This window comes from Eschrichtius robustus, chromosome 17, assembly GCF_028021215.1.
Source record: "Eschrichtius robustus isolate mEscRob2 chromosome 17, mEscRob2.pri, whole genome shotgun sequence".
NCBI lineage: Eukaryota > Metazoa > Chordata > Mammalia > Artiodactyla > Eschrichtiidae > Eschrichtius > Eschrichtius robustus.
This window is the reverse complement of record NC_090840.1, coordinates 83,756,706-83,784,017: the sequence shown is the minus strand read 5'-3', so window position 1 is coordinate 83,784,017 and position 27,312 is coordinate 83,756,706. Positions and strand designations below refer to the sequence as shown.

At 52.1% G+C, this 27,312-nt stretch overlaps 1 protein-coding gene across 6 annotated transcripts in view; it reads left to right on the top strand.

Annotated features, from left to right (window-relative positions):
• Positions 1-464: 464 nt before the first annotated feature.
• AGO2 (argonaute RISC catalytic component 2) overlaps positions 465-27,312 on the top strand; it is a 96,877-nt gene continuing 70,029 nt past the window's right edge. For 5 of the 6 annotated variants that reach the window (XM_068525987.1, XM_068525986.1, XM_068525984.1 and 2 more), the window contains exon 1: positions 465-566. In XM_068525987.1, the coding sequence (XP_068382088.1) occupies positions 545-566 (22 nt within the window). In that variant the 5' untranslated portion in view covers positions 465-544. Of the gene's footprint in view, positions 567-7,052; positions 8,574-27,312 lie in introns of those variants that run through there. The other variant, XM_068525985.1, reaches the window with a different exon arrangement.

Genomic DNA, 27,312 nt, shown 5'->3' with positions numbered 1-27,312 from the left:
GGGTCCGGCCCGCGAGCAGCCAGAACGGGCTCCCCGCGAGCGCCGCCGGCGGCGGGGAAACAAGGGGTGTGTTTTCTTTTCTTTCTTCCCGGCCTCCGGTGGCAGCGCCGCGCGGCCCGCTCCGCCCAGTCGGAGGAGACGTCGTTCTTCTGAGTGGCTGCGAGGGCCGCCCCCCAGGCCCCCCCGGCCCCGCGCCCGCGCCCGCGCCCCGGATCCCCTGCCCGCGCCCCGCCGCCGCCGCCGCCGCCGCCGCCGCCGCGCGGACCCGCCCCGCCTCCCCTCCCCCGGCCCCTCCCTCCTCCCCCGCCCTCCTCCCGGCCGCCCTCCCCCTCCCCCGCCCGCTCTCCTCGCCCCTCCCCCGCCCGCCCGCCCGCCAGCCCGCCCGCCGCCTCCGCCCGCCGCCCCGGCCGCGTCGGGTAAACCTGTTTGGCGGCCGCGCCGGGGCGGATCGTGCGGCCGGCGGCTCCCTCGCGGCTCGCGGCGTCGGGGCCCGTGGCGCGCGCGCGGCCGCCCCTCGGCCCCGGAGCCCCTCGGCGGCACCACCATGTACTCGGGAGCCGGCCCCGGTGAGTCCTCGCGCTCGGGGCGCCGGCCCGGCCGCTCGCGCGCTCCTCCCCGCGGCGCCGGCGGCGGTTGGCGGGCTGGGCGCGAGCGCGGCGCGGCGCGGGCAGCGGGCGGGCGCCGGGGGACCGGGGCTGGCGGGCCGGGAGGCCGGGGGTCGGGGCCGCCGGCCGTTTCCTCGGCCCCGCGGCGGACACGCAGCCCTGGCCTCCTCGGGCCCGAGTCGTCGGGGCGCCCCGCGCGGCCTGGGCCCTCCCTGCGCCGCGTTCCCGCCGCGGTCCGGAGGGCTGGGACCGGGCCGGAGCCGGACCTGGGCCGGGCGGCCCGCGTGTAGGCCTGAGGCCCGGGCGCCCGCCTGGCCCGGCCTCCTGCGCCAGGCGCCTGGGCCCCTGCGCCGCGCGGGGCCGGCGGGGCTGGCGGGGCCGAGGCCCGGGCCGGGCTCTAAGCGCCCGAGGGCGTTGAGGCCCGGGCCGGGGGCGCCGAGCTCGGGGCGCGGGCGGCACGGGGAGGAGCGCGGCTGCTCGGCGCAGACCGAGCCGCGGCGAGCCTGGAGCGCTCTCAGTTTCGTTTTTCTTTTTGCCAGTACTTCTGCGGCCCCTTCTCTGAAGGAAAGTCTGGAAATGCCGAATTTTGGCCAATTCGTGCTGGTAGTTAGGGCCGTAGACTGAGAGGGATAGGAAGCGGCACCCTAAAACCCTAAAACTGCGTGCGTCTCATTTTCATTCCAGACACGCCGGCTCCTTATTCAAGTACTAATTTGCCTTTTGCAATTTACTAGAGGAAGGTAAGGAGATGTGCTGATTTCCTTAGCCTCCCTTCTCACTAGTCAGCCTCTCTTTCTTTAGAAAAGTTCTAAAAAACTTAAAGCAGTAACACTTCTTTTTTTAACTTTTTTTTTTTTTTTTTTGATGCAGAGTAGAAGGGCGATTAACTTGCTGGGCCAAGAAAATGGTTAAGTGTTGTTAAGCTTTCTCCCTTCTCCCGCCAGGCACGTGGCTCCTAAATTTCCCGCTGGCCCTGCCACTTGGACAGGGCATATCCCGTCCCCTTTGTCCACCAGGCTCCAGCGGGCTGCAGGCCCTGCCGGCTCGGCATAGTGCTGCCTTCTCCTAGGGGCCCTAGCCCTCCCCGGCCTCCTGCTGATGGGGCCCTGGCCCGACCTGTTCCGGGCTCTCCTGATCCATTTGGGTCCCTTGACGTTTCCCCCCACTGCTGTGTCTGTTCACAAACAGTTCTCTGCCTTGTGAATCCTTTTTTTTGATGTCCCTTAGTTAGAAAGGTTCTCCAAGGCTGAGCCTGACCAACTTTTAAATCCTTACGGGCCCTCAGCAGTTTGATAGAAGAATGATTTTAGGCGTAATGGTTTTAACCGTAATCTGGAAGGTGACTCAGCCCTGGTGGGGAAGGGCCGGGGGCTCTGTAGTCACGGTCCTGGGAGCAGACTTGGCTCCGTGAAGCCCCGGATGGGCAGCGCCCACCCGTGACATGGCAGGGTCGGCCCTCACCTCTGTGAGTGAGAATCTCCCCGCTGATCCCTGTAGAGGAGCCCAGCAAGTGTTAGCCACTACGCTCTACAATTTTTTCACGTTTTCAGTTTAAAAGTTGAAGGCCCAGAAAAAGCGAAGAACCTTGAGGAAGGTCAAACCTTTGTGTTGTGTCTGACGTTAACTAATCCGTTGGACAGCTTGCTAAGTTGGTGGTGGTCGTTTTGAAGATGGACAACAGAGGCTCAGAGAGGTTAAGAGCCTTGCGAGGGTCATATGGCCAGCGAGCATTAGGACGGTCTGTCTGATCCCCGCTGACTCTCCATACATTCTCCTTAGAGAAGTGGCTCTCAGTCCTTTTGACCTTGACCCGCAGTAAGAAACACCTGTTACACGTAGACTGGACCCATGTCCTCGCGTGTTCGGGTGTAATTGAAACTCGAGCTTCAGGAAGCACCGCTAACCCATGCTGTGTGCTCTGCACTGGGATATTTTCTGGTCTATTTCATTTTCAAAAAAGCTTTAGTTCTCCGGATCTCCAGGCTCATTTCAGGTCCTTAACGGCTCTTGGAAAAATCATGCTCTGATGTGGGCCTCTGCATTGTGGCCTGGTGGGGAGAGGGCCCCTTGTTCTTGGTTCACAGATAAACCTGCCCTGAAATCGGACAGCTTTGGTTGAAAAAATAAGTGGTTCTGTAGGATAGTTCTTAGCCAATGGCAGGATGGGAATGAAACCAAATTTCAGGCTATGCACGCGTGCTGTAATTATAAGGCTGTGGTGCTGTTTAATTTTATTCTACACACTAAGGCTTTTAATTTTTAAGAGGAATTTTTGGAATAGAGTCTCTTCAATGAAACTCTTTTTAATGTATTTCCTAATTTAGAATAATAAAAAGACATTTGATCTGGATTGTAGAAAAAATTACAAATAGTTTTGCTACTTCCCATTTTAATACGATTATTAAGTGACTTCCTAAGTAAATTAATATAAAAAGTAGAGTCCACAGTAAGCCTGCGTTATGCCCGTTACAAATGCTATTACATATGTGAATTGGTATCTGGACTCTCAAGTTAGGTATGTTACTGTTTCTTTGTTTGTTTGTTTGTTTTTTAACTATTCCAAAGAAGTTAGCGGTTTAGAATGCGTGGACTCCCCAGTGACCCTGAACCTTCATAGATGATCAAGCAGTTGTTTTTTTTTTTAACCACTTAAAGACCTTAAATGGAGTCTCAGTATTGCATGCTCCCAGGGGATTGTTTCTGTCGGTTTCACTGTGCTCAGACTCCTGTGAGTTAATTCCTCACAGCTTTGCTACAAAGTAACTTCAGCGACAGCTAAGGATTATGACGCTGAGAATGACCAACTTTCACTGTGGTTTCTAGTGTCATTTAACTCCTCCTGCACCCCGCTTCTTCTCCCTCAGTTATCTCAGTGAAGATGTGACCGGTCTTCCAATAACAGTGCACTGTTGCCAAATAGCAGCCGGCCCTTTGCCAGGGTGGAGCTGCGTCAGGCTGGAGGGCGTGGCTGGGTAGTCTGCTGCCCTCTTGTTTTGCGAACACTCAGAATGTATCACTTGACTTTTAAAATAGTTTCTATTGTGAATTAATTTAAAGTACACATGAGTAGAGTGACTGGTATAATACGGCTTGCATTTATTTATCCATCACCAGCTTCAACAACTATCAAGATTTTCCACATTTGCTTCAAATCTGCCCCTTTCTCCTTTTTCTTTGAGGAAATATTCTTGAGTGAGTTCCAGATCTGTCGTTTCACCCTGAATACTTAAGTACCATGTCTGAAGGATGGGGACATTTAAAACTCAATGCTATTGTCACACTTAACAGTCCATAATCAATTTTTCTCATTATCGCAGAAGTGTGTTTACTTCCTGGTTGTTTTGAATCCTGAATTTTATTAAAAGTTCACACGTGAATTCGGTTTTATGCCTTTGAGGCTCTTTTATCTCGACTCTACAGCTAGCCCACCCCCCCCACCCCCAACCCGCTGACTTGTGAAGACCATGAGATCCTTAAGATCTCTTCTTCGGAGGATGTGTATCTTTCCCCCCAGTTTTCTTTAATTGTTCAGGGTCCCTGTGTTTCTTTGGGGAAGGCTGATGAGACCCAGTTGTTCGTAAGTTTAATTCAGACGCACTTAATCTTCAGCGATGTTTTGGGACAGGCCGCTTTGCACCTTTAATTTTCAGTGCAGTGGAATCCACTCTTTACGTGGGGCTCTGTCAGCAGAAGGACCACGGTGTGATGCGGAAAACGTGCCTGGGGCTCGTGCCTCTCGTGCAGCTTCTCTCCTCGTCCGACTCGGTGGACCCCTCCTTCCCCAGTGTGTGGTAGGGAGACGGCTCTCAGCGCCCTTCTGTCCTGTTTGCTCCCAGTCATTTCTCTCGACTTTGCGGCCTCACCCCCGGCTTAGCCGCCTCCGCCGCCAGCGCCCTTGCCTCCGGGCCGGGGTTTGGTGCTGGGGTTACAGGCCTGTCCTTTTTCACTCTAGGCAGTGAAGAGGTCATTAAGTATTTACTATTCTAATTTTTTGTCTGCATTTTTTTCCCTCAAAATTTAAAACCCTGAAACCTCCTCACGCTTTGTGACCGGGCAGCTGTGCCCTCCTAATTTATCTTTGGACAGAGCTGTACCCTTGGCGACGCCACAGTTTATCCTCTAAACTGGGAACTTGTGCAAGTGAAACAGGGCACTCTTAATTACTTCCCTGGGACGACAGGTGTGCACGGACGGCGGCAAATCAGGGTGGACGTCTCCCCAACAGCATTCCCTAAATCTTAGCCTCGCAGACAGGCTCAGAAACAAAGGGCTTCAGCATCGCTGACTCGTCTGACTCTCCAGTGCTTGCCACTTACTAAAGTCCTCATACAACCTGAAGGTCACAGGCGCGGTCTTAGAGGGCTGCTGCTTTGTGCCGCAGGGGTGCGCTGCGTCCCTCTCCTGTGGAACTGCAGGTGGGGGAGACGGCCCAGCCCTGCCTGCTGAGAACTTGAAACCCCACTTTCCTCGCCTTCCTCTCACTTTCCTCAAGGTCATGGCTGGAGCAGTGGGCAGGCAGGGAGCCTGGTCGTGGGCTCCAGCCCTGTCCCCGTCCTGGGCCTCAGGTTCCTCGTCTGGGCCCGGCCGCCTTAGGTGTCCGTGTCTTCGTCCCGTGGTGCATTTGTTCCTCTGTGGACCTCTGATGTGACTGCAGCTGAGGAAGGAGGTAGTGGGCCCGGGGGACAGAGGGTGTGAACGCCCAGCGGCCGGCGGGCAGGTGGTAGGGGAGGCGGCACGTCCCACCAGGAAAGGCGCCATCTGCTTTGGTGGCGTGCAGAGTGTCATGTGATCGCACGGGTCCTAGGAAGGTAATTCCAGCAGCCCTGCAGGTGGAAGAGGCGGCCTTGGCAGAGCAGCATGGGGGCAGGTGTGACGGAAGAGGTGGGCAGTCAGGGCCGAAGACAGTGGACCCCGTCTGGGTGGGATGGCCGTGGGTAGCGGGGTGGGTGCCCTGTGGGTATAAGCAGCCAGCGGCCGGCACTCTGGCCCTGGCCTAGCTTTGCATCTCGTCGTCTGCGCTTACCAGGTAGACGCCACTTGGCAGCGGCATCCGCTAGTGTCTGGGCTCCAAACCACGCCTCACCAGCTCCGTGACTTTGGCGGTTGTGTGTCTTTTCTAAGCCTCGGCTTTCGCACTTCGAAAATGGGGGGGACCGCACCAGCCTCGGGGTTGCTGTGCGCGTGAGATGAGATGTGCTGGACCTTCGTCTCCGGCGAGGGTGGGTGCGAGTCTGCACAGTGGTCTGGTCCTGCCTCCTCATGGGGAGAATCAGGGGCCCGCCCAGAGCAAGAGCCCGTGAGGGGGGAGTGGGGAGCTGGCCGCATCCTCGCCTTCCTGACCCCGCTTGTTGAATGTTTGAACAAGAAGGTGCCATCGCGTCTGGCTTTGTGGCCGGCAGAAGGGCCAGCGGGCTCCGGGGAGGGGACTCGTGCGTGGCACGTGGACACGTGGAGTTTGAGGTTCTGGAAGGCTGAGGCGGGCGCTGGAGGTGGAGGACCGGGGCTTGGGCTCGGGGGGACATGGCTTCACGGGCCCGCCCACAGCCGGTGCTCAGTGAGTGGGAACTGGGGCCCTGGGAGAATGCAGCCTGGCGCCCACCCCCGCAGCTGGTCGCAGAATCACCTGAAGGCTTTTCCCCATCTCTGCCCCTGAAGACCCAGGAAATTACATTTTGCAAATGTCCCAGGTGCTTGCTTTTTAGGAGGAGCTTGAGACCCATTGGTGTTGGGAGAGAGGGCGGGGAGAGGAAGCCAAAACGAGCCTCGTGCAGCCCCAGGGAGCAGCTCATGCCGGAAACACACCTTGGAGGGCAGCCCCCGAGAGAGGGGGGTCGCCGGTGGAGGGGAGGGGTTCTAGGTGGGAGTGTGGGTGTTCTGAAGAGGCTCTTGCGATGCACCGTAAGGAGTTAACTGTAGTTTACCTGCGGTTCCCTTCCTGAGAAAGCTTGAAGGTCTGGTTGAATGACGGACGACCACTCCTTTTCAGTAGCTGTAGTTACAGTTCCAGGTGGCTTTGAATACAACTTGTCTACAACTTCACTTAGAACTGGGTCAGAAGGAGACTTCTAAAGCTTATTACTGGGGACTTCAGTGAATTCTCAGTGAAAAGTGTTCTGTGTCCATCTGTAAGAACCCATAGCAACCAACAAACAGAACTGGAGCCTGGCTGAAACCAGCCAGCTCAGGAATCTGGGTGGCTGCTGACCTCAGTCTGCCTCGTTGCAGCCGAAGCCCATCTTGACTCTCCCTCCTGCCTCCCGGGCAGTCACTCAAGGGGGCACGGTTTTTGTGGTTTTCCACGTTATTTCTGGGTGTCTCAGCTCTGAGCTGTGGTACTTGGAGAGTTGCACATAAAAGGTCAGAATGCCGAGGTTCGTAGGTCTGAGTCATTTGAGATGTTTCATCAGCTTTGACGCCAAGTTAAATAACACGGCCATTGAGAGTAGCTTCTTACAACGCCACGTTGATGCTGGTGGAGCAGCGTGAACCCGGCGGGCCCGTTCCCGCGGCCCAGGGGTAGGTGGGCGTGCTTTGTGCCGTTCGTTTATGAGCCTGGAGGGTGGGAGGCCCCTGCGCTGGGGACTTGCTCGCCAGCTTCTCAGGCCCCTGCTGTAACCGAGCTCATGCAAGACGCGACCGTGGCCGGGTGTTTGGCGTGACTGGGGTCCTCTGGAGCTGGTGCTGCGTCTGAGTGTCAGAGACCGTGACCGAGGCTCCCGTCCCCGCGGCCCTTGTGTTCTCAGAGTCCTTTTGCCGCTACTCTCGTGGAGCACAGTCCCATCCATGCGGCGGGCTAAGCAGAACGAGAGAAAACCGAGGACTTCGCCTGGCCTTACGGGTAGCAGGAGGTGGCATCATTTGGTGTTTGTGGGAACAAAGGAGCTAACAGAGAAGTACAAGTGAAAAGTGGAGAGAAGGCAAAGCAGATGCAGAGAGATAAAAAGGATAACTTTGGACAAAAACTGGGGTGTCAGAGAGTCCGGAGCTCCCGGGAGCTAGGTGTCGCCGTGACTCGCCGGCAGACCTCCTCTCGCTGTGATGCAAGCCCAGAGCGCGGGCTCCAGGTCAGGCCGACCTCGCTTGAATCCTGACTGTGTGGCTGGGCACTCGCTCGGCCTCTCCGAACCTCATACAGAGGATGAGCACCTGACGGCGGAGGCGCTCTGATCAGGTGACAGAGCGCGGGCAGGCTGCTGTCGCTTCCCTCGTGCGTGGCCCCAGGAAGTGCCTGCGAGTTGCTGTGTCCCTCCCTCGGTCACTTTATCCTGCTGTTTACTCCGCACACAGCGGCTTCTCTCCGTCAGACGCGTGCTCCTCTCCTTGACCCTCCTGGCTGACCTCTGGGTCTTCACTTTGTAAGCCGTGAGGCATACGAAAACATTTCACAGACCACATCCCTGATAAATACCACTTACCAGGTGCTGTGTATCCACAGCTGCCTTGTACGGCTCAGTACCAGGGAAGTGAAGGGTTGGCCTCGATGCTCGGAGCTCACGTTCCTGGCAGAGTCGTTCAGAACAGACCCAGCTGTGCTGTGCAGTGGGGACCCGCCTGGCGTGACCACGTGGTGGCAGTGGTGCCGGGGAGCACCAGATTCTGCTCCAGGTGATTAGCTGGCACAGCTGGGTGAACCAGGAGACACTTTTCTACCTGTGATTCCACGTGGTGACTGGGGGCGGGGGACATCGCTGGGGACCTTTTGTTCCCGCCGTGTGCTGCTGTTTTAACAAGTGTGCGGTTTGTTCAGTGTGAACACACGTGCCTCGCTACAAGAACATCATGTTAGACTTGGAGGGCGTCTCAGCGCCAAGACTGGTAATCACAACTTAACCTTGATCTGGAGGCATGGAAAGCCTTTGGGGGTGAACAGTCGGAGCACACGTGAGGGGAGATGGAGAACCGAAACAAGTCGTGTACAAGTAACGTGGTTGTAAAGTGTGCCTGGGGCACCTGTGATGGAGAAGCCAGGTGAGCAGGATCGGGGCCCTGCTGCATGGTGGTCAGTGCAGGTGCATTGAGAAGGCACCTTGGAGCAACTTGGACCAGAAGAAGGGGAGGGAGGGAGGTCATGCTGAGCTTGGAGCCTTTGGCGGGACTTTGAGCCCAGGAGGGACTGGGCAGAGGAGGGCATCAGCCGGCAGGGTTTTTACAGTGATCTCCGTGGACGTGTGGAGGCGGGGAGCCGGCCTGGAGGAGGTTAGCATGGAGGGCTGAGCCGGGGGCAGCTGGAGAGCACGAGCGGAGGGAAGAGCCTGTGTCCCGCCCCCGCCAGTCGCCACCGGCAGCCTTGTTTCATCAGGAACCCCAGTCGCAGGCCGGCCCCTTGCACTTGTCTTTTTTTATGTTTGGCCGCACTGAGCAGCATGAGGGATCTTTTTCCCCTACTAGGGATTGGACCTGCACCCCCTGCAGTGGAAGCTCGGAGTCTTAACTGCTGGACCGCCAGGGAAGTCCCTGCAGCTTGTCTTTTTTTTTTTTTTTTTTTTTTTAAATATTGATTTACTTATTTTTGGCTGCGTCAGGTCTTAGTCGAGGCACATGGGATCTTCGGCACGCGGGATCTTTAGTTGTGGCATGCGAACTCTTAGTTGCGGCGTTCATGCGGGATCTAGTTCCCCGACCAGGGATCGAACCTGGGCCCCCTGCATTGGGAGCTTGGGGTCTTACCCACTGGACCACCAGGGAAGTCCCCCCTGCTCCTTGTCTTGATGCAGACCCCAGTCATCTCATTTAATTTACAGTATGTCTGAGGGTATCCCTGGGAGATAAGGATGTCTGTCTTTTCCTCCCCCTCCCCCCTCACATAACCCCTAGTTACCAGTGTCCTGGACCACACAGTTAGTCCAGATCTGCTCAGTTTCTCACATGTCATGGATTGTCAACAGCTGATTGAATCGGGATCCAGGTAAGGCCCACGTTGTGATTGGCTGATGTGAGTCTTCAATATGGTCTTAAAATATAAGCTTTATTGAGGTGTAACTCACGTACCACACAATTCACCATTTAAAGTGTAAAACTCCGCGCGCTTTAGTACCTTCACAGACTTGTGCAACCATCCCCGCAACCTAATTTTGGACATTTTTGTCCCCTCCCCCCAAAGAAAGGCTGTACCCCTTAGCTGTGACTCCTCATCCCTGCCCACCCACCAGACCTAAACAACCACTCTTTTTTTTTTTTTTTAGCATCTTTATTGGAGTATAGTTGCTTTACAATGTTGTGTTAGTTTCTGCTTTATAACAAAGTGAATCAGCTATACATATACATATATCCCCATATCCCCTCCCTGTTGCGTGTCCCTCCCACCCTCCCTATCCCACCCCTCTAGGTGGTCACAGAGCACCGAGCTGGTCTCCCCTAAACAACCACTCTCTTAATCTCTAGTTTTTGCCTTCTTCTTTCCAACTGCTTACTGTTGGTGGGTTGAAGAACCTGGCTTGTGTGTGCTGTCACGTTTCCCCACCAACTAGATTCCGCTGATTGCATCTTCTTGGTGTAATTCAGCGTGTCTGTCTGTCCTGTGCGGATTTCCTGCAAATTAGTGGTCAGACCTAAAGGCTTGATCTGATGCAGGTTCTACTTTTTTGGGTTTTGTTGCTTTTTTTTTGGTGTGAATACTAGTTGCTGTTGATCGTTAATCATTAGGTTCCATTAATTCAATTCATTAGGGTTTGTACAACGCTCATGCTCTGTATCCACAACAAAAACTTCCCCTGGGCAGCTGTTTGGGTTTGGATCTGTCTTGAAGGCAGAGGAGTGTAGGTGAACAGCATGAAGGCCCGACAACCTGTTGAGAAGAGAGGCTGGTCCAGGTAGGCGGGCACTGAGCGTGACGTCGGGGGTTTGGAGGTGATGCTGTGGGTACCTGGGAGGTGAGCTGAGGGTGGGGCTTTTTTCTGTTCTGCAGGTAACGGGGACCCTCTGAGTATTTGGCAGGTGTGTGACAGGCTGGGGTGGTCTGGCCGGTGACAGGAGTCTTCACCTGTGTTTGGTGGGGGCGTGGTAAGGTTCCCTGTTGGTGGCAGGTCAGTGCTGAGGGGAGGAGAGTGGAGAGAGCAGGGAGGCCTGTGTCTGGGGCAGGAGGTGAAAACCACTCCTCCCGGTTGACCTGCCTGCCAGCGTGGCGTCAGCGAGGCAGACCATGGGTAAGGAAGGAGCAGCAGGGGTAAGTTTTCTTTTATAGATATGCTAAATTTAAGGCGATCCTAAGAAATCCGGGAGAAGAAAATCCGTGGCATTCACTTTGCATCTTTATAGCACCCAGTGCATTTTGCCTGGTGGGGGCCTGTTTCCTTCATTCTGTTGTAAACTCCATTTGCTCGCCGCCCAGGACCATCTTGGTTATCTTTTGTCTTTCCAGTGTCTACCGTAGTGTTTTCTTTTTACTCAATAAATCCTTATTACATTCAATTCTTTATTGTTTAAAAGCTAAATCAATTGAGTTGAAACTTGTGTACACGTCTGAAAAGCCCTGCCTCCAGCCCGGCGTGGCGCCTCTTCTCGCTTGGCCCTCCCTTACCCCTGGCGCCCTGTGGTTCTCTCCAGCTCTGCCTGGAGTCCAGGGTGCTGACTGTCGGGCAGTGTGGAGGGAAGTGGACCAGGGGGCCACTCGCCAGCGGATCTACTTAGATAGGTAGTGGATGTCCGTGGGAAGGTAAACGCATGACCTCTCAAGGGGCAGGCAGGGAAGTCTTCCGCAGCACCCTGCAACCTCTCCACCGCCCTCGGTGAGTGAATTGGCCCTCGGTGCTGGTAGGTTCAGCGCGGGCAACCCTGAGCCGGGCTGCTGCTCTGGCCGTTAGAGGCCGACTGCCTCCCTCTTGGCTTCCTAAGATCTTGTCCAAAGCCGTGCCCTCAGGAGACAGGCCTGGAAGGAGGCACCCAGCTAGAAGCTGCATGGGCACGTGGAGGGGGGAGCCTGAGAGAGCACCTGCGCCTGTTTGTAGCCAGTGTCTTCACCTGTAAAGTGGCGATAAGTGCCTCCCTGCTTGTGAGGATAAAGCACATTAATGCGTGCAGGTGCTCAGGGCAGGGCTGGGCAGGTGTGGTGCTGGGATGGGACTCGGGACCGAGCTGAGAGTTGTGGTTTCACCAGGTGCTGGGGTCCTGTGATAAAGGGCTGGTGAGCCACCTTCTCTCCGTGATGGGATTCTAGGGGTGAGTTAAGGGGAAAATGCATGTCTTGGGTGAAAATTCTCTGAGAAATAAATGCTGTGGGCTTCCCTGGTGGCGCAGTGGTTAAGAATCCGCCTGCTGATGCAGGGGACACGGGTTCGATCCCTGGTCTGAGAAGATCCCACATGCCGCGGGGCAACTAAGCCCGTGCGCCACAACTACTGAGCCCTCATGCCACAACTACCGAAGCCCGTGCGCCTAGGGCCCGTGCTCCGCAACAAGAGAAGCCACCGCAATGAGAAGCCCGCGCACTGCAACGAAGAGTAGCCCCGCTCGCCGCAACTAGAGAAAGCCCGCGCGCGGCAACGAAGATCCAAGGCAGCCAAAAATAAATAAATAAAATAAATACATTTAAATAAATAAATAAATGCTGTGACGTAAATAGAAAAGATGGTGAGAAATTTGGTTATAAAACCGTAGGAACTCTGGGTGGCAATTGTTTTTTCTTTTGTCTTTAGAAGAGAAACAAAGAACTAGGTTGACTTTTTGAGGGATTTGAATCTCATTCCACCAGGGAAGCATCTCACCTGAGATGGTGGGCGTCCTGGGTGCCTGGAGCATTGTGTTGAGAAAGAGGCTGAGCCCCAGTCTGGGCTTATCGGAGGAGGAGGAGGGCGCCCAGATGGGTTTATCACAGTCTGCCACGGGGGGGCAGCGGGCGAGGGTGGTGCCCTCCTGGCTGGCCGGCGAGTCGCCATCCCAGCACGACGTACTTTAAGGATGAGACACACCCTGCTAAGCTATCCGATGGTACCTGGTGTCATTCCAACAAACGTTTATTTGAAGAGCGGTCTATATTTTATTTTTGCATGTTTTTATTGAAAATAGGTGTTTTTTAAGTCCGTGTCGTAGAATGATGGTTGTTAAAGAATCTTGCAGAGTCACCTTTCAGGTTGGGCATGCTCAGGCTGCTGCTGTAAGGTGGGGTTTTATTCCCCTGGTCCAGGTCCCTGGCCTCCTTTGAGGCAAACCTACAGCAGTTTCCCCTGCTTCTGTTACTTGTGTGGTCTATTCCAAGTGTGTCTGCACGTTAACAAAGGGAGAGAAAAAAGATCGGTGTTTCAGAGAGGCGGTGTTTTCAAAATGTCACAGCCTCTTTTTTTTTTTTTTTTTTTTTTTAAATTGAGATGAAGTTCACATAACAAACCATTTTAAAGTGAACGATTCAGTGGCATTTAGTACATTCAGTGTCAGGCGACCATCACCTCTATCTGGTGCCAAGACATTTTCATCACCGCAAAAGAAAATCCTGTACCCATTAAGGAGTCACTCCCCATCCCCCACTCCCTCCGTCCCTGGCAGCCACCGGTCTGCATTCTGTCTGTGGATTTGCTTCATCTGGATATTTCATGTAAATGGAATCATAAAATATATGACCTTTTACGTCTGGCTTTTTTCACTGAGCATAATGTTTTCAGGATCTGTGTCCTAGTGTGTGTCAGCACTTCATTTTTCTTTATGGTTGAATAACCCCTTATGTGGCTATATCACAGTTTGTTTACCCATTCATCTGTTGTTGATGGGCACTTGAGTGGTTTCTGCCTTTTGGCCGTTGTGAATAGCGCTGCTGTGAACATTCGTTTACACCATATTCGTATATGGTGTGTGGCAGATGTCTTCATTTCTCGTGGGCGCATACCTAGGAGTGGAATTGCTGGGCTTTACTCTGTAACTTTGTGAAGAGCTGCTGAACTGTTTCCATGGCGGCTGCACCACTTTACGTTTCTACCAGCAGTGGTTTGTTTCTCCACGTCCTCACCGACACTGATTATTGTCCTCACAGCCTTTTAGAAAGTGAAGTGGAGTTCTTAATGTAGTATATCATATCTGGCATATTCTGTTACTTACCAAAGTGGAAAAAGATATTAGATTTAAGCATGTTTTGCCAAGATCTGCCTAATAGCTATAAGGCATATCCATTTCTTTGCGCTAGAGTCTAGAGTATGTTTGGAACCTGGACAATTAGATAAACACAGTAAAGCTAAACATACTTTAACAGGGTGGGAAAGAACATGAGAGTCCAATACCCAGGTCGGGCCTGTGTGTCTAATGTCAAAAATGCTCACTCTTTGAGTAAATACTGAGTGCCAGCTATGTGCTAGGCGTCTTGCTCAGTGCTCGGGGAACAATGATGGGTGCAAACCCAGGTGGCTTCTGCCCCCTGAGCTCACTGACCGAGTCGTGAACACAGACGTGCAATGCGTGGTCACCACATGCGAGGTGGCGGATGTTTTAGTGCAGGCGGGAGGGGGCACATTCCAGAGCGAATGTGGCGGGGACCCTGGCCTGTGGGGGGCCTGGGATCGGGCTGCACCCGGGATGGGCTGCACGGGCCCAGGGGCAGAGGCCGCCCTGAGCACAGCGCTTTTAATCCAGAATGCTGGGGAGCAGGTGTGAGAGATGCACACATGCCTTGTGTGTTTCTGAGGAGCCGCTGGCTGCCGGGTGGAGAAGAGATGGGAAGTGGCTTGGAGATGCGCAGAAGTGTCACACTGGAGAGGTCCTGCGGGCGGAGGATGGAGCAGGTGTGGTTTAGGGAGAGCAGAGGGTCTGGAAGATGGCTGATTGACTTGGGGCTTGGATGGGTGGTGGGTGGTGATGCAGCGTACTAGTAGAAGTGGGCAGATTTAAGTTGAGTTTTGCAGACTTTGAAAAAAATTTTAAAGGGCTTTTTAGTGAAGAAAGTTTCAAATGTACATGAAAGTAGAGGGAGCAATACAAGGAGCCCCCGTGTGGCCGTCACTCCGCTCAGCCATTCAGTGCAGCCTTGCTCGTCTGTTTCTCCCCTGCTCCCCACCCTCCGTTGCTTGAAGTATCCTGTCATCGCATTCATAAGTATTCATTTATTTTGAAATAATTTTAGACTTACAGGAAAGTAGCCAAAATAGCACTACAATAGAGTTCCCATACCAGCTCCCCCAATGTTATCATCCTATATAATTAGAGGACAGTTATGAAAACCAGGAGATTAACATTGGCATAGTACTGTTACCTCATCTAAAGATCTTACTCACATTTGGCTGTTAGTCTGACTAATGTCCATTTCCCGGACACCCGCTGTCCAGTTCTGGTCCCCCATCCAGCCTCGGGGGCCTACCTTGCACGTCCCCTCACTTTCTCCAATCTGTGACAATTCCTCGTTCTTTCTTTGTCTTTTGTGACCTTGATGTGGAGCTCTTTCAGGTTGGTGCCTCCGTCTTTTCAACACACCCCATCGTTTTCTAATTATTTCCCTCCTGGACCTACAGGGTACTCTAGTCTCTTCTTGTATTTTTCCTGCCCCAATTCATTTCGTCGAGGAGCCCTGGTTCTTTTTCTTGGAGAAATGGTGTGAGAGGCTGAGACCTGCTTGCCGAGTGTGCTCCTAGCCCCCTGGGGTGCCCTCGCTTCTGGTTCTCTCAGTGTACACAGGATATACATGTATTTGTACTCACATGCCTGGACATACACATCTGTATGTATCTCTCTGTGTACGTATTAGAAACCATGAGTTCACACTTGCATTTCTGATTCCAATCCAATATCACATGGTTTATTCTTGCTTTCTTCTTTCCTTATTTATAACTTCTTCATCAGGTAGTGAGAAGTCTGGGTCTCATTATCCACAATGTATTTGCTTATTTGTTCAGACCTAGCATACACAGAAAGTAGTTTTAGAATGACTCCCCGGCCCCTGGGAGAAACAAGCCTGCTCCCTGGAGGACTGATCTGCGCATGGCTCCCCAGCATTTGGCCGTGGAGGACTCAGTCAGGGCGCCGTGGAGTGCTCAGTCAGGGCGCCGTGGAGGGCTCAGTCAGGGCGCCGTGGAGGGCTCAGTCAGGGCGCCGTGGAGGGCTCAGTCAGGGTGTCAGCTTCCGAAGTTCCTCCCTCGCTCTTGTCCACCCCCTTGGCTGGGGTTAGCACACAGTCTTAGGGCGCCGGCTCTGCTCTCTCCTCCCTTCTCTAACAGTTACTGAGAGAGCTGTGCAGCATATGCTACATTGCGTTATTGTTTTATTTTTAATTTATTTTAATTAAAGTATAGTTGAGCATTGTTGTTTTGTGTCTCTTCTGTCCTTGCTCTGAGTTCTTCTAGTATATGAGAAATTCAGTTTAGGGAATTCCCTGGTAGTCCAGTGGTTAGGACTCCGTACTTTCACTGCCGAGGGCGTGGGTTCAGTCCCTGGCTGGGGAACGAAGATCCCACAAGCCGTGCGGCGTGGCCAAAAAGAAAAAAAAGAAAAAAGAAATTTAGGTTAATGTTTGTGGATGGCAGTAAGCAGTCTGGTGTGAAAATGAGACTGTTATCCGTGTTGCAGTTGAAATCTGAAACAAATTGAGGCGACTCGGGACCCCAGCTCTGTTATAGGGTTGCCCTCCTAAACGTTAGGGTTGCTGCAAGTATGTGCCGGAGCCCAGGAGTAGGGACTTGGTGACAGAGTTGGTGACAGTGGCCGCTGCCTGGGAGGGCTGGCTGTTTGCTCTGCGCAGATGGACTGTTGGTGCAGTTAGAAGCCCAGGCACGCGTGCCGCCGCCTCACTGGCTGCCGTGGGAACCGATCGGCTGGGGGCAGCCTTCCCGGACCAGGAACAGCAGCCGTGATCTCCAGAACAGGGGCGCCGACCCCTCCCTTCCACTCCACAGGTTTTTCTTACCGTCTGGACCGTGACCACAGGCACGGAGGGTGCCTTTTGGTTCTAATTAAAAAAAAAAAAAAAAATTATCCTACCCTCATGATGAAAGGAATACATGCTCATTTCAAATAATTTAGAAGATACTGAAATAAAAAGAGAAAATATCCACCGGTAATATTCCTTAGAAGAAATAGTTAATGTGTTAACAGTATGTATGTGTTTGCTTCCAGACATGTTTTTCTATACATACACAGCGGGGGTTAGCCTACACTTAAAATTTTATGTTGTTTCTTTTCGCCATTATCTTGAGCATTTCTGAGTGCTATTTATTTGTTGGGGAGGTATGTTTACAACAGTGTTTAAAGTAAATAATGATGGCAGCACACGTGTGTCAGGTGGTGGTCTCCCACGGGACACAGGTAATGAGCACGGGCAGCTGTGGCCTGATTCCTGGTTAGGTGCCACCCAGCCGTGTGACAGTTCTTGTGGCCACTGTACCAACTGGGCATGAGACCGAGGCGCGGGATGGAGAGGACGATGACGTGCCAGTAATTCCCTCAGAGAGTCAGTGTGAAGGTTCGGTGGGTTAACAGGCTCGAGCACTCCTGTAGCTGCTGGTTTCACTATCATCCTTACGTGTACTCAGAGCTCACACTCTTCCTCAGAGCACTTTTTTACCGTCCCCAGTGAAGTGTTGAGGGATGGCTTGGTGTCCTGTCTCTCACTGACCCTAAGCTGCCAGAGGGCAGGACCACGTCTTGTGGCTGCATCCGCACCACTGTGGAGATTAGGTCGTCGGTATCCATTTGGTGGAGGGTGTGTGTGTGTGTGTGTGTGTGTGTGTGTGTGTGTGTGTGTGTGTGTGTGTAGACAGGCTGCTTACTAAAAACACACAGGCACTTAGATAGAAACGGTTAGTGCCAAGACATGTCTATTCCCTAGGTGTTAATTACACATGCCCTGTGCTAATAAGCCGACTTCATGCGTAAGGTGGGCTCCGGGACACCTGCTGAGCACCCTCTGGGCGGACGCCGTATCCCAAGGCTGAGAACAGAGAAGAATGGAGCTGCTCCACCCCCTGGGGAGCTCCCTTCTGGGGGAGCCCAAGGGAACTGGGCGGGGGCTCTGCAGCTGCGTCCTGGGTTCACAGCGTCACCTCACTCGCCACGTTACTGCTGGTGCCTGTAAAAGGGGGGTGATGATAGTACGAATTTTTATTACAGCTAATAACAATGTAAAATTATGTGTCAGAGCTATCAGAACATTTGTCAGCATAATGTATTTTATATGTAATATAGAGATATATTTAGTTATAATAAATGTTAATTATACTTATTCGTTGTAATTGTCAATGTTATATGATTGTTAGTTACATAATAATTAATATAACTTGTTGTTACAATGATCATATTAAACAGTCATTTTATTGTGAAGGTAAAAAATGAGTTAACGTGGAAAGTGCCTGCTGATGCCTAGGGTGTGCTCATTGCATGTTACTTATTATTACAGCGATGGTTTTAGCGGGTGGAAGAAATGTTGTGGCTTCTTTAAGGAGTATGCCCTTCTTAGAGGAATCTGAAAATTACGCTTAGAGGGACATTTGTGCCAGTGCTGCCTGGGGCTGGTGAGGGCTGCATGAGGCAGGTGCGGGCTTGGGGACGTCTTGGGGAGGCTCCTCTCTGGCCTGGGCCACGGGGCAGAGAAGTTGTGCAGGGCTTGGTCACAGGGGTGCCTGTGCAAGGACGTGGACCACCCAGTGCAAACCCTCTGCAGTGCCCCCAGTACTCCACTGAGCGTGCCCTGCGTGACAGCACGTCCGTCAGTCCACAGGATCTTCCATTATATTCCAGAAAGGTGCGCCAATGGGGGTGAGCTTTGGTTTAGAGACTGGAGATTACAAATTGATATAGATGAGTGATGTAGTATGTGTTTCTCGTAAAAAAACCTTCTTTCAGTGGGAACAGCTTTTTCTTGTTCTTCTAAGTGACTGTTCTGGTCTTTGGTCCAAGATGTTAGCTTGGACATTGTCGAAGTTATTTCTAAACAAAGCCCCAGAAGAAACAAAGCAGACCCGTTAGTGCTGTAACTCAATAGTGTGTTTTAATTTGAAACAGGCAACTGCGTGGATGGGATATGTGGTGCCCGGAAGGGGAACATCTCTGCGTGTAACAAAGCTGTGTGGAGAGCTGGAAAACCGACACTTCCAAGAAGCTCGTCCAGCTTTTTAAACTAGCAAAACCACTCTGAGCGTGTTAAAATTTCATTTAACTTGTGTGTATCTCCCCACAGCATGCCACAGTCCACAGAAACTACTATTTCTGACCTGATGTGTGGTGCCCTTTTATTCTGTCCCTAAAATATCAGCTGTTGATCCACTAGTGGAGAGGCCCCCTCTTCATTTTGGCTCTTTGGCTTTGTCTCTGCCACCGCTCAGACGGCTGTTTCAGTGTGGTGAGAGCTGGGCCCTGCGCTCTGCAGACTCGCTGGGGCCAGGGCAGCAGCGAATGGCCACCTGTGGGCCCTGGAGCCTAGGAGCAGGTGTGGGCAGCTGGTGGCGGCTGAGCCCTGGTTGGCTGCTCCTGGGCCAGTAGGACCTGAGTGCCGCGTGGTGCCCTGTCTCCATCCACTTTATTATATTTTTGCTTATTTTACTTTATTTTAAAATATTTATTTATTTATTTTGGCTGCGCTGGGTCTTTGTTGCGGCACACGGGATCTTTGTTGTGGCACGCGGACTTCTTATCTGCAGCATGCTGCGGGATCTAACCTGGCTTGTTCCCTGACCAGGGATCGAACGCGGGCCCCCTGCGTTGAGAACACGGAGTCCTACCCACTGGACCACCAGGGAAGTCCCATTTTTTGCTTACTTTAAAAGTGGTTTGTTTTAAATGTTTGCATTTAGCCAATCAATACCTGTATCCTTACAGCTAAAAGTGCTATTTACAGCGTGATTACAGGACTTAGGAAGCAGCTAACTGTGGACTGTGCTGAAAGCAATGAATGAGTGAATGGCGGTGACCTGCAGGCAGTGGCCGCAGGTCCGTGTGTGAGGAGGGCATTAATGAGAATCACACACGTGAAGTTTGAGACTCGGGAAGTGGCTTCAGCTGGCAGGTGTATGAAGACTGCAGGGTGCAGGAGGTCAGTTCAGTGACGGCAGTGGCAGCTCAGTGGGTGTCCTGCTGGCTGCGTGCCACTCGGAGGGTGCTTTTTTTTTTTTTTAACATCTTTATTGGAGTATAACTGCTTTACAATGTTGTGTTAGTTTCTGCTGTATAACAAAGTGAATCAGCTATACATATACATGCATCCCCATATCTCCCTCCCTCCCTCCCTATCCCACCCCTCTAGGTGGTCACAAAGCACCAAGGTGATCTCCCTCCCTGTGCTATGCGGCTGCTTCCCACTAGCTAGCTATTTTACATTTGGTAGTGTGTATATGTCCATGCCATTCTCTCACTTCGTCCCAGCTTACCCTTCCCCCTCCCCGTGTCCTCAAGTCCACTCTCTACATCTGCGTCTTTGTTCCTGTCCAGCAGTGGTTCTTCATAACCATTTTTTTTTTTTTTTAGATTCCATCTATATGTGTTAGCATGTGGTATTTGTTTTTCTCTTTCTGACTTACTTCACTCTGTATGACAAACTCTAGGTCCATCCACCTCACTACAAATAACTCAATTTCGTTTCTTTTTATGGCTGAGTAATATCCCATTGTATGTATATATGTGCCACATCTTCTTTATCCATTCATCTGTTGATGGGCATTTAGGTTGCTTCCATGTCCTGGCTATTGTAAATAGAGCTGCAGTGAACATTGTGGTACATGACTCTTTTTAAATTATGGTTTTCTCAGGGTATATGCCCAGTAGTGGGATTGCTGGGTCATATGGTAGTTCTATTTTTAGTTTTTAAGGAACCTCCATACTGTTCTCCATAGTGGCTGCATCAACTTACATTCCCACCAACAGTGCAAGAGGGTTCCCTTTTCTCCACACCCTCTCCAGCATTTATTGTTTGTGGATTTTTTTGATGATGGCCATTCTGACCGGTGTGAGGTGATACCTCATTGTAGTTTTGATTTGCATTTCTCTAATGATTAGTGATGTTGAGCATCCTTTCATGTGTTTGTTGGCAATCTGTATATCTTTGGAGAAATGTCTATTTAGGTCTTCTGCCCATGTTTGGATTGGGTTTTTGTTTTTTTGATATTGAGCTGCATGAGATGCTTGTAAATTTTGGAGATTAATCCTTTGTCAGTTGCTTCATTTGCAAATATTTTCTCCCATTCTAAGGGTTGTCTTTTTGTCTTGTTTATGTTTTCCTTTGCTGTGCAGAAGCTTTTAAGTTTTCAGAGGGTGCTTTTCGTATTCAGGCTTGACCTTAGCGGACCTGTCACACCCCCCATTATGGAAGTGAGGAAACTGAGGCACAGAGTGCAGGGCACACAGCAGGAAGTGCTGGATCCCCGATTTGGACCTGGGCAGCTACCTGCGGTCCTAGAACCTTGACCCCCGAGTGCCCAGAAAGGTGGGTGAACTCGCTGGGGTTGATGAATGCATGGGAGGTAGCTGCAAGGCTTTGCCATTATTATGCAAATGTACAGGACTTCGTAAGGGAGTTCTTTGTAGTAGCACAAACTTCATTACAGAATAAAAGGGAAAAATTGACTTAGCTTAAGTGGGTTTGGATTTTCCAGTGTTTTGATTAAAGAACGTTCAGTTGATTTTGGTGGGGGAGGGATGCTGTTTTGAATTAGTGAGTACTGACTGAGTTTTACTTTTGCTTTCTTTAAAACCATGGATTTCTGAGTCTGTTTCGGGCCGTGGTGCCCTCCAGTTTGCCCCAGGAGGGGATTTCCATTAACCGTCCTTTGCTGGCACCCCAGGCATTTTCTTCCCACTCACTGACGTCTGATCGTTTTCACATGCTTTTGTGAAGGATGATGACCAGATGGGGTGACAGGATGAGGGGCCTTGTTAAAGCCCGGCTCCTGCATCCCTGTACCATTTCCCCCGTCTTTACATCAGAATGAAACGGGCTGCACTTGGGGAGGCGGCCCGGGGAGCCACGGCTTGTGGGTGCTCCGTGGCCCTGTTCACGCCGCTCCCCTTGGCTTGTGAGGCGGCCCTCACCGTCACCCCTTAGTCTGTGTAATCGTAGCGTGTCGCCACCTTGAGAGCCGGTTCCGTCGTGTGGCGTGTTAGTGCAGCAGTGGGGGAGGTGGGGGAGGAGGTGAGGGTCGTTGCTGCTTTTTTTCTTCTTTTAGGTTAAACTGGAAAATAGGCAAAGGAAAGCATGCTGTGGGCTTCGAGAGTCCTCAGCTGATTTCCCCTCTCCTCTGCAGCTGCGTAACCTGTGGCGATCCCAGGGCTGGTGAGGAGCGGGTACCAGCCCGCGGCCCTCCGGCACGGTGCCCGTTGAGGATGCTGTCTGCTCCCTGAAAGTGGCGAAGAGCACCTGTTTGCTCAGATCCTGTTCCTGGTGAAATTTTATGTATTTTGAAGTGAACGATGTTTGCCGTCTCTGACTTGAGTACTTGACAAGTAGTTGTTTAAACTGAAGTAACTGGATGCACTTGGAGGTGAAGTGATGATTTGCCAAACCTGCACAGAAGGTGCACGGTGCACTCGTCCCTGTGTTACAGGGTCCTGAGAGCTCAGTACTGACGCAGACTTTGTGTGCCCACCTTCCTCCCCATCCCTGGTTGTGGGTATTAGGAGAAAACTGTGTTAATTCAAAGACAGTTGTAAATCACTTAACCATTGAGGTCTGCTGTGGATCATTTCAGTTCCTTTGGAATAAGTGCAGGCTACTGCCATGTTTACTAGTGATTGACTTTGTGTTTATTCTGGTGACATTTTCTGTATATGTCCGCTTCCCGTTTTGGTGGGTAGTTTCCTGGAGAGAGTGGCTGTGGAGTGCAGTCTTTAATTGCTCACCTCTCATACCAGCAAGACACAGCACTGGTGGTGAAGCCGTCTCTGGTCAACTGGTCAGGCGAGCCACCAAACGGTGGCAAGAGAGCACAGTCACCGGGGATGCTCAGACCACCCAACTCTTGTTGCTGTTCTTCTTATCTGTTGGGCACCAGATCAGAAATGTCTGCAGTACCTCCTTTACAGTCAGAGTTTCCTTTGGGTCACTGACATTGGCCACCCTTGCCCTTATCCCTGGAGAAATGCAAGGCGGGACCACGCTGGATGGCCAGCCCCACCCACAAAATGATATATTCAGGCGGTGGTTCCGGAACCTTTTGTGTCAGGACCTCTTTATATTCTCAAATTACCGAGGTCCCCACAGACCCTTTGTTTATGTGGGTTATACACTGTATAAGATCTTAAAATTGAGGGCGTTAAAAAATACTTAATGTGCTGTAATGACGAATATTTAATGTACTGACAAGAAATCTGGTGTGCATTAATATATCATATTCTTATGAAAGAATTGTTTAAAACTAAAAACGATGTGATGAGAAGAGTGGTGCTTCACATTTTTGTAACTCTCCTTTAGGTTTGGCTTAATAAAAGCAGCAGTTGGTTTCTGCCTTCAGTCTGCTGGGATATGGTGTATTTGGTTGAAGTATACGAAGAAACTCTGGCCTCACACTGACCTGTGGCTGAAAGGGAGGAGCGTTAGAGGCCTTTGCAGGTTGTGGATGCTCTTCTCTGCCACCACACCAGAATGCAGCAAGTAGTAGTTTCTTACAAGCTAGTTGCCGTGCAGGGTCCAGAACCGCACCCGTTGCTGCGTGAATCGATCTGTAGCCAGGTGACTTAGTGACGTCCCGCGTCGTCATTGGAGGACATTGGTTTGCAGAGTTTTCAGGTCTTTCAAACACAGGGAAGAGTCACACTCGGGGACATCACATCACTGCTGCTCTCGCCACAAGTCTAAGTATTTGGAGGCTTTAGCTCGTGGCGGCGAGTACAAGTTTTCCACAATTCTAATTGTCACGTTAAAGCTTGAATCTTATCATCGCAACAAATACTGGCAGCCGTGTTCTTGGAGGGGCAAGCCCACTTGGTTCAGTTTTGAGACGGTGTCTGCCCAACTCCCAGCTCCAGTCTCCGTTGAAAAAGGAGGTCAGCTCACAGCTCACACTGACACAATCGCTCTTCCTCGGCATTCCATCGTACCTTGGGATACGAACATTTCCTGCTTCTCACACAGATAGTGAGAAGGCCTGAGAGTCAGTGTTTCATGAACGCATTCTGCTGCTTTGTTAAGGACATTTCTAGGTAAATTGGGTTTTCCCCATTCTGGTGATGGATCCGGTAAGAGCACAGATCAGCACCGCTGCCTTGGTTGGTGCTGAGGAACCTGCAATTTTACCTGCCATTGAGCCATCAGTGCAGTTGTCAGCACAGAAAGGGCAAATGACATCTCAGTATTAGATGAACATAGTTTTGACCTTGGGAATCCCCTCAAAGGGTCTTAGGACCCCCCAGGGGTTCCCAGGACCGCTCGTGGAGAACTGCTGAATCAGGAGAATCCTGAGTTCTGTTTCAATCTACCGAACGATCTGTGTGTGAATACTTAATTCCACAGTGTGTTAGAGAGATGTTCCACTTTAATTAAATTGCATCATGATTTACAAGCATGTTTTAATAAAACTACCCAAGAAGACAGTCCGATTTGGAGTTTGAATTCTTGTTTGTGTGGCCCATCTGGGACTGCAGGAGGGGTTTGGGGCCGGAACAGACCTGGATGGCCTGTTCCTTGGAGCAGGTGTAGGTGGGAAGCCGTAGGATTGACTGTGGGACGGAACAGGGACCCTCGTCTCTGCTGCGGAAGGGAATGGGGTCAGTGATTTCTTTTGAGTTCTTGGTGAAGGAGTGTGGCTCTCCCTCAGGTCTCAGAGCTCTTTTTGAAAATAGGCAACTTAAGTGAGTGGTGTCTTTAGTTTGCTGAATTCTGTTTGTGCTTTTTGTGAGGTGTTTATAAAATTTGTCCTGTTAAGAAAGCCTCTGTCTTCGCCAGCAGATGCTGATGGAATTTTCTGATAATCTGAGCACACTGAGTTGGGATGTTCTTCTGAGGTTATCAGTCTGGAAGTGCTTCCATTCCTGGCTGGCATCCAGAAGGAGTTTAAAACATTTCTGTGGGCCTAGAGAAAGACCCTCCCCCCTTCCCTGCCGCCTGTCCTGCTTGTTCTTTATCACCACTGTATTTAAAAATAAAGTGTATCCCCCCTCCCTCCCCAGGAAACAGCCTGGGGCCCTCTTGGAGATTTGTTGCCAGGGGTGCTTGTGTGAAGCACCATCGCTTGGCTGCGTCTTCGAGTGGTTTTTAGGGGCTTTTGCTCGTAGCTTCTGACCTGCTCTAGAAAAAATATGAGTGAATGGTGTGACCTACATAGAGGAAAGTGTTCTAATTGATTCCTAACGAGCAGGCAGTCACTTCCCCGTGTGTGAAAATTGTTGGTCAAGAGTTGTGCTGACTCACCTGCTGTCCTGTCACAGCCCTGGCCCAGGGACAGGGGCAGAAGCCCCCCTCCATGGTCAGGACCAGGGCCGTGTCCCCCCGCTGCCCTCTGCTCCTGGTCGCTGTCGCTGTACCCGCCTTCCTTCCGGGTGTGGAGCTGCTCTGGGGCTGGGCCCTGTCCTAGATGCTGAAGAGCAAGTGGGCCAAAGCAGGTGATTCCTGCTCTCAGGGAGCTTGGGATCTGGTGGGGGCAGATGGGCGGACAATCAGTGGGTATACCAATGTATGCCGCGCTGGGTTAGGGCAGGACTCTGGACAGCAGGTTCCTGCCGGAGCGGGAGCGTGCAGCCGAGGAAGAACCTGCGTGCCGAGGCCTGAGCACGGCACGGTCCTGCGGGGCTGCGGCCGGGGCCCTGCTGTGGCCACACTGCCTACTTGGACACAATCAGAGGTTGCCAGCTATTTATAGAAGGCGTTCTAAACCCTGGAGCGGGTCAGGACCGGGAACTCACCCGCCCCGCCCGGCTCCCCTCCCTCTGCCCTCCTCGCCCGCCCCCCTGCCCTGCACTTCTGGCCGCGTAGGTCCTGGTCCCCTTTCCTGCAGATGGAAACTCCTTCTTCCCAGGATCTGCTCAAAACGGTTTTCTTGTGAACCCCTGCCGGATAGCTAAGTCAGAATGCCTTGGTGTTCCCCCACGGCCCACAGGCAGTCGGCTTGTTCCCCAGCGTCCGTCTCCTTCCCTTCGGGGTGTCCGTTACCAGCCAGCCCGTCAGGGAGCTCACGGTCCCGCCAAGCTGGCACATGGTTAGGAGGGTCTGGTGGGTGTCAGTCCCTGGAGGTGGTGTTGGTGGGACCCGCAGGGAGGTCCCGGTGCAGTGGGAGGTGCCGGGTGGGCAGGAGGAGCTCTGGACACTGGATGGATGGACGGGCAGGTGGACGGACAGACCTGGCAGTGGCCCGGCTCCTCTGCCGCGCTGATCCTGCGTGGGGGGACGCTCCTTGAGGCCACCGCAAAGTGCCCGTTTAGGTGTTCAGACGTCCAGAGCGCTCTGTTCTGTGACCCGGCAGGTGACCCTGGTGTCACTCTTTGGAGCGACTGGAGAGCAAAAACCTGGCAGAGAAGCCCCTCCCTTACTGCTTCCATCTAGCCCCTTTCGCGTGTAGTGTTCCTGGCGTTTTCTAGGTCTGGTAGATCGCTGGCCCCGAAGCACAGAAACTCGGCTGGCCGAGAGTGCAGGGCTTGGTGGTTTTCCTGGCACCCGTGCCCGCTTGGGTAGCTGCAAACAGCTCTGCTCGGGTGAGGTTTCCAAATGACACGCTGTATGCCACCGGCCATGACCTTCCCTCCGCCTGTGCTGTGCCCGCCCGGCCTGCGGGCAACCTGCTGGACCTGAGCAACTCCCCGGATGGGGGAGAGAGACCATCTGTTGGGGTCTCCACTGACGATTGTGGAGAGGAGGACGAAAGGGGATACGGCCAGTGTGCCCAGGAGCTGGTGGTGTAGCACTGGAGAGAGGCGGGGCCTTGCCAGCGGGCACGGCCGAGTGAGAACAGAGGTGGTGTATCAGTATTGTCAAAGAAACGTGTAAAAACCCAGGTTCTGATTGGTTATCTCTGTCTTGTATGACACTAATATTCAAAAAAAACAACAGTTTTATTTTCTCAAGATACAGCTCACAAAGCCCCAAATTACCACTGTATTTTTATTTTATTTTATTTTATTTTTTAACATCTTTATTGGAGTATAATTGCTTTACAATGGTGTGTTAGTTTCTGCTGTATAACAAAGTGAATCAGCTATACATATGCATATATCCCCGTATCCCCTCCCTCTTGCGTCTCCCTTCCACCCTCCCTATCCCGCCCCTCTAGGTGGTCACAGAGCACCGGGCTGGTCTCCCTGTTTACCACAGTATTTTCATGTGTTGTTGCTGAAGATCTGAAGAATCTGTTGGTGCTGATAATTCATGCAGTGAGTGTGTTCTCCACGGGAGACCCCAGGGGAAGGCCCCAGTTCCTCTCCGTGGGGCTCGGGGGCTCAGTGCCGAGAAGATACATCCAGGAAGTATGGCGTATGTGTGTATGTATATGTGTATGTATATTTGTATATATGTAGGTAGGTGCATAAAATACACATGGCATCAAATTTACCATTTTAAAGTATACTATTCAGGGCATTAAGTACACTCACAGTGTTTGCAAACCACCACCTCTGACCTGGTTCCAGAACTTTTTCGTCACCTGGAGAGAAGCCCTGTACCCATAGCTGTCTCTCTCCGTTCTGCGTTCTCCCAGCTGCTGGCAGCCGCTCCCCTGCTTTCTGCCTCTGTATCTGCCTGTTCTGGATGTTTCGTGTGAATGGAATTATACGAGGGGGTGGGCTTTTGTATTTGGCTTCTTTCGACTAGCAGTGTTCTCAGGGTTCATCCAGGTTGTAGCAGGTGTCAGTACTTCATGCCTCTCTATGGCTGAATAATATTTCACTGTAGGGATAG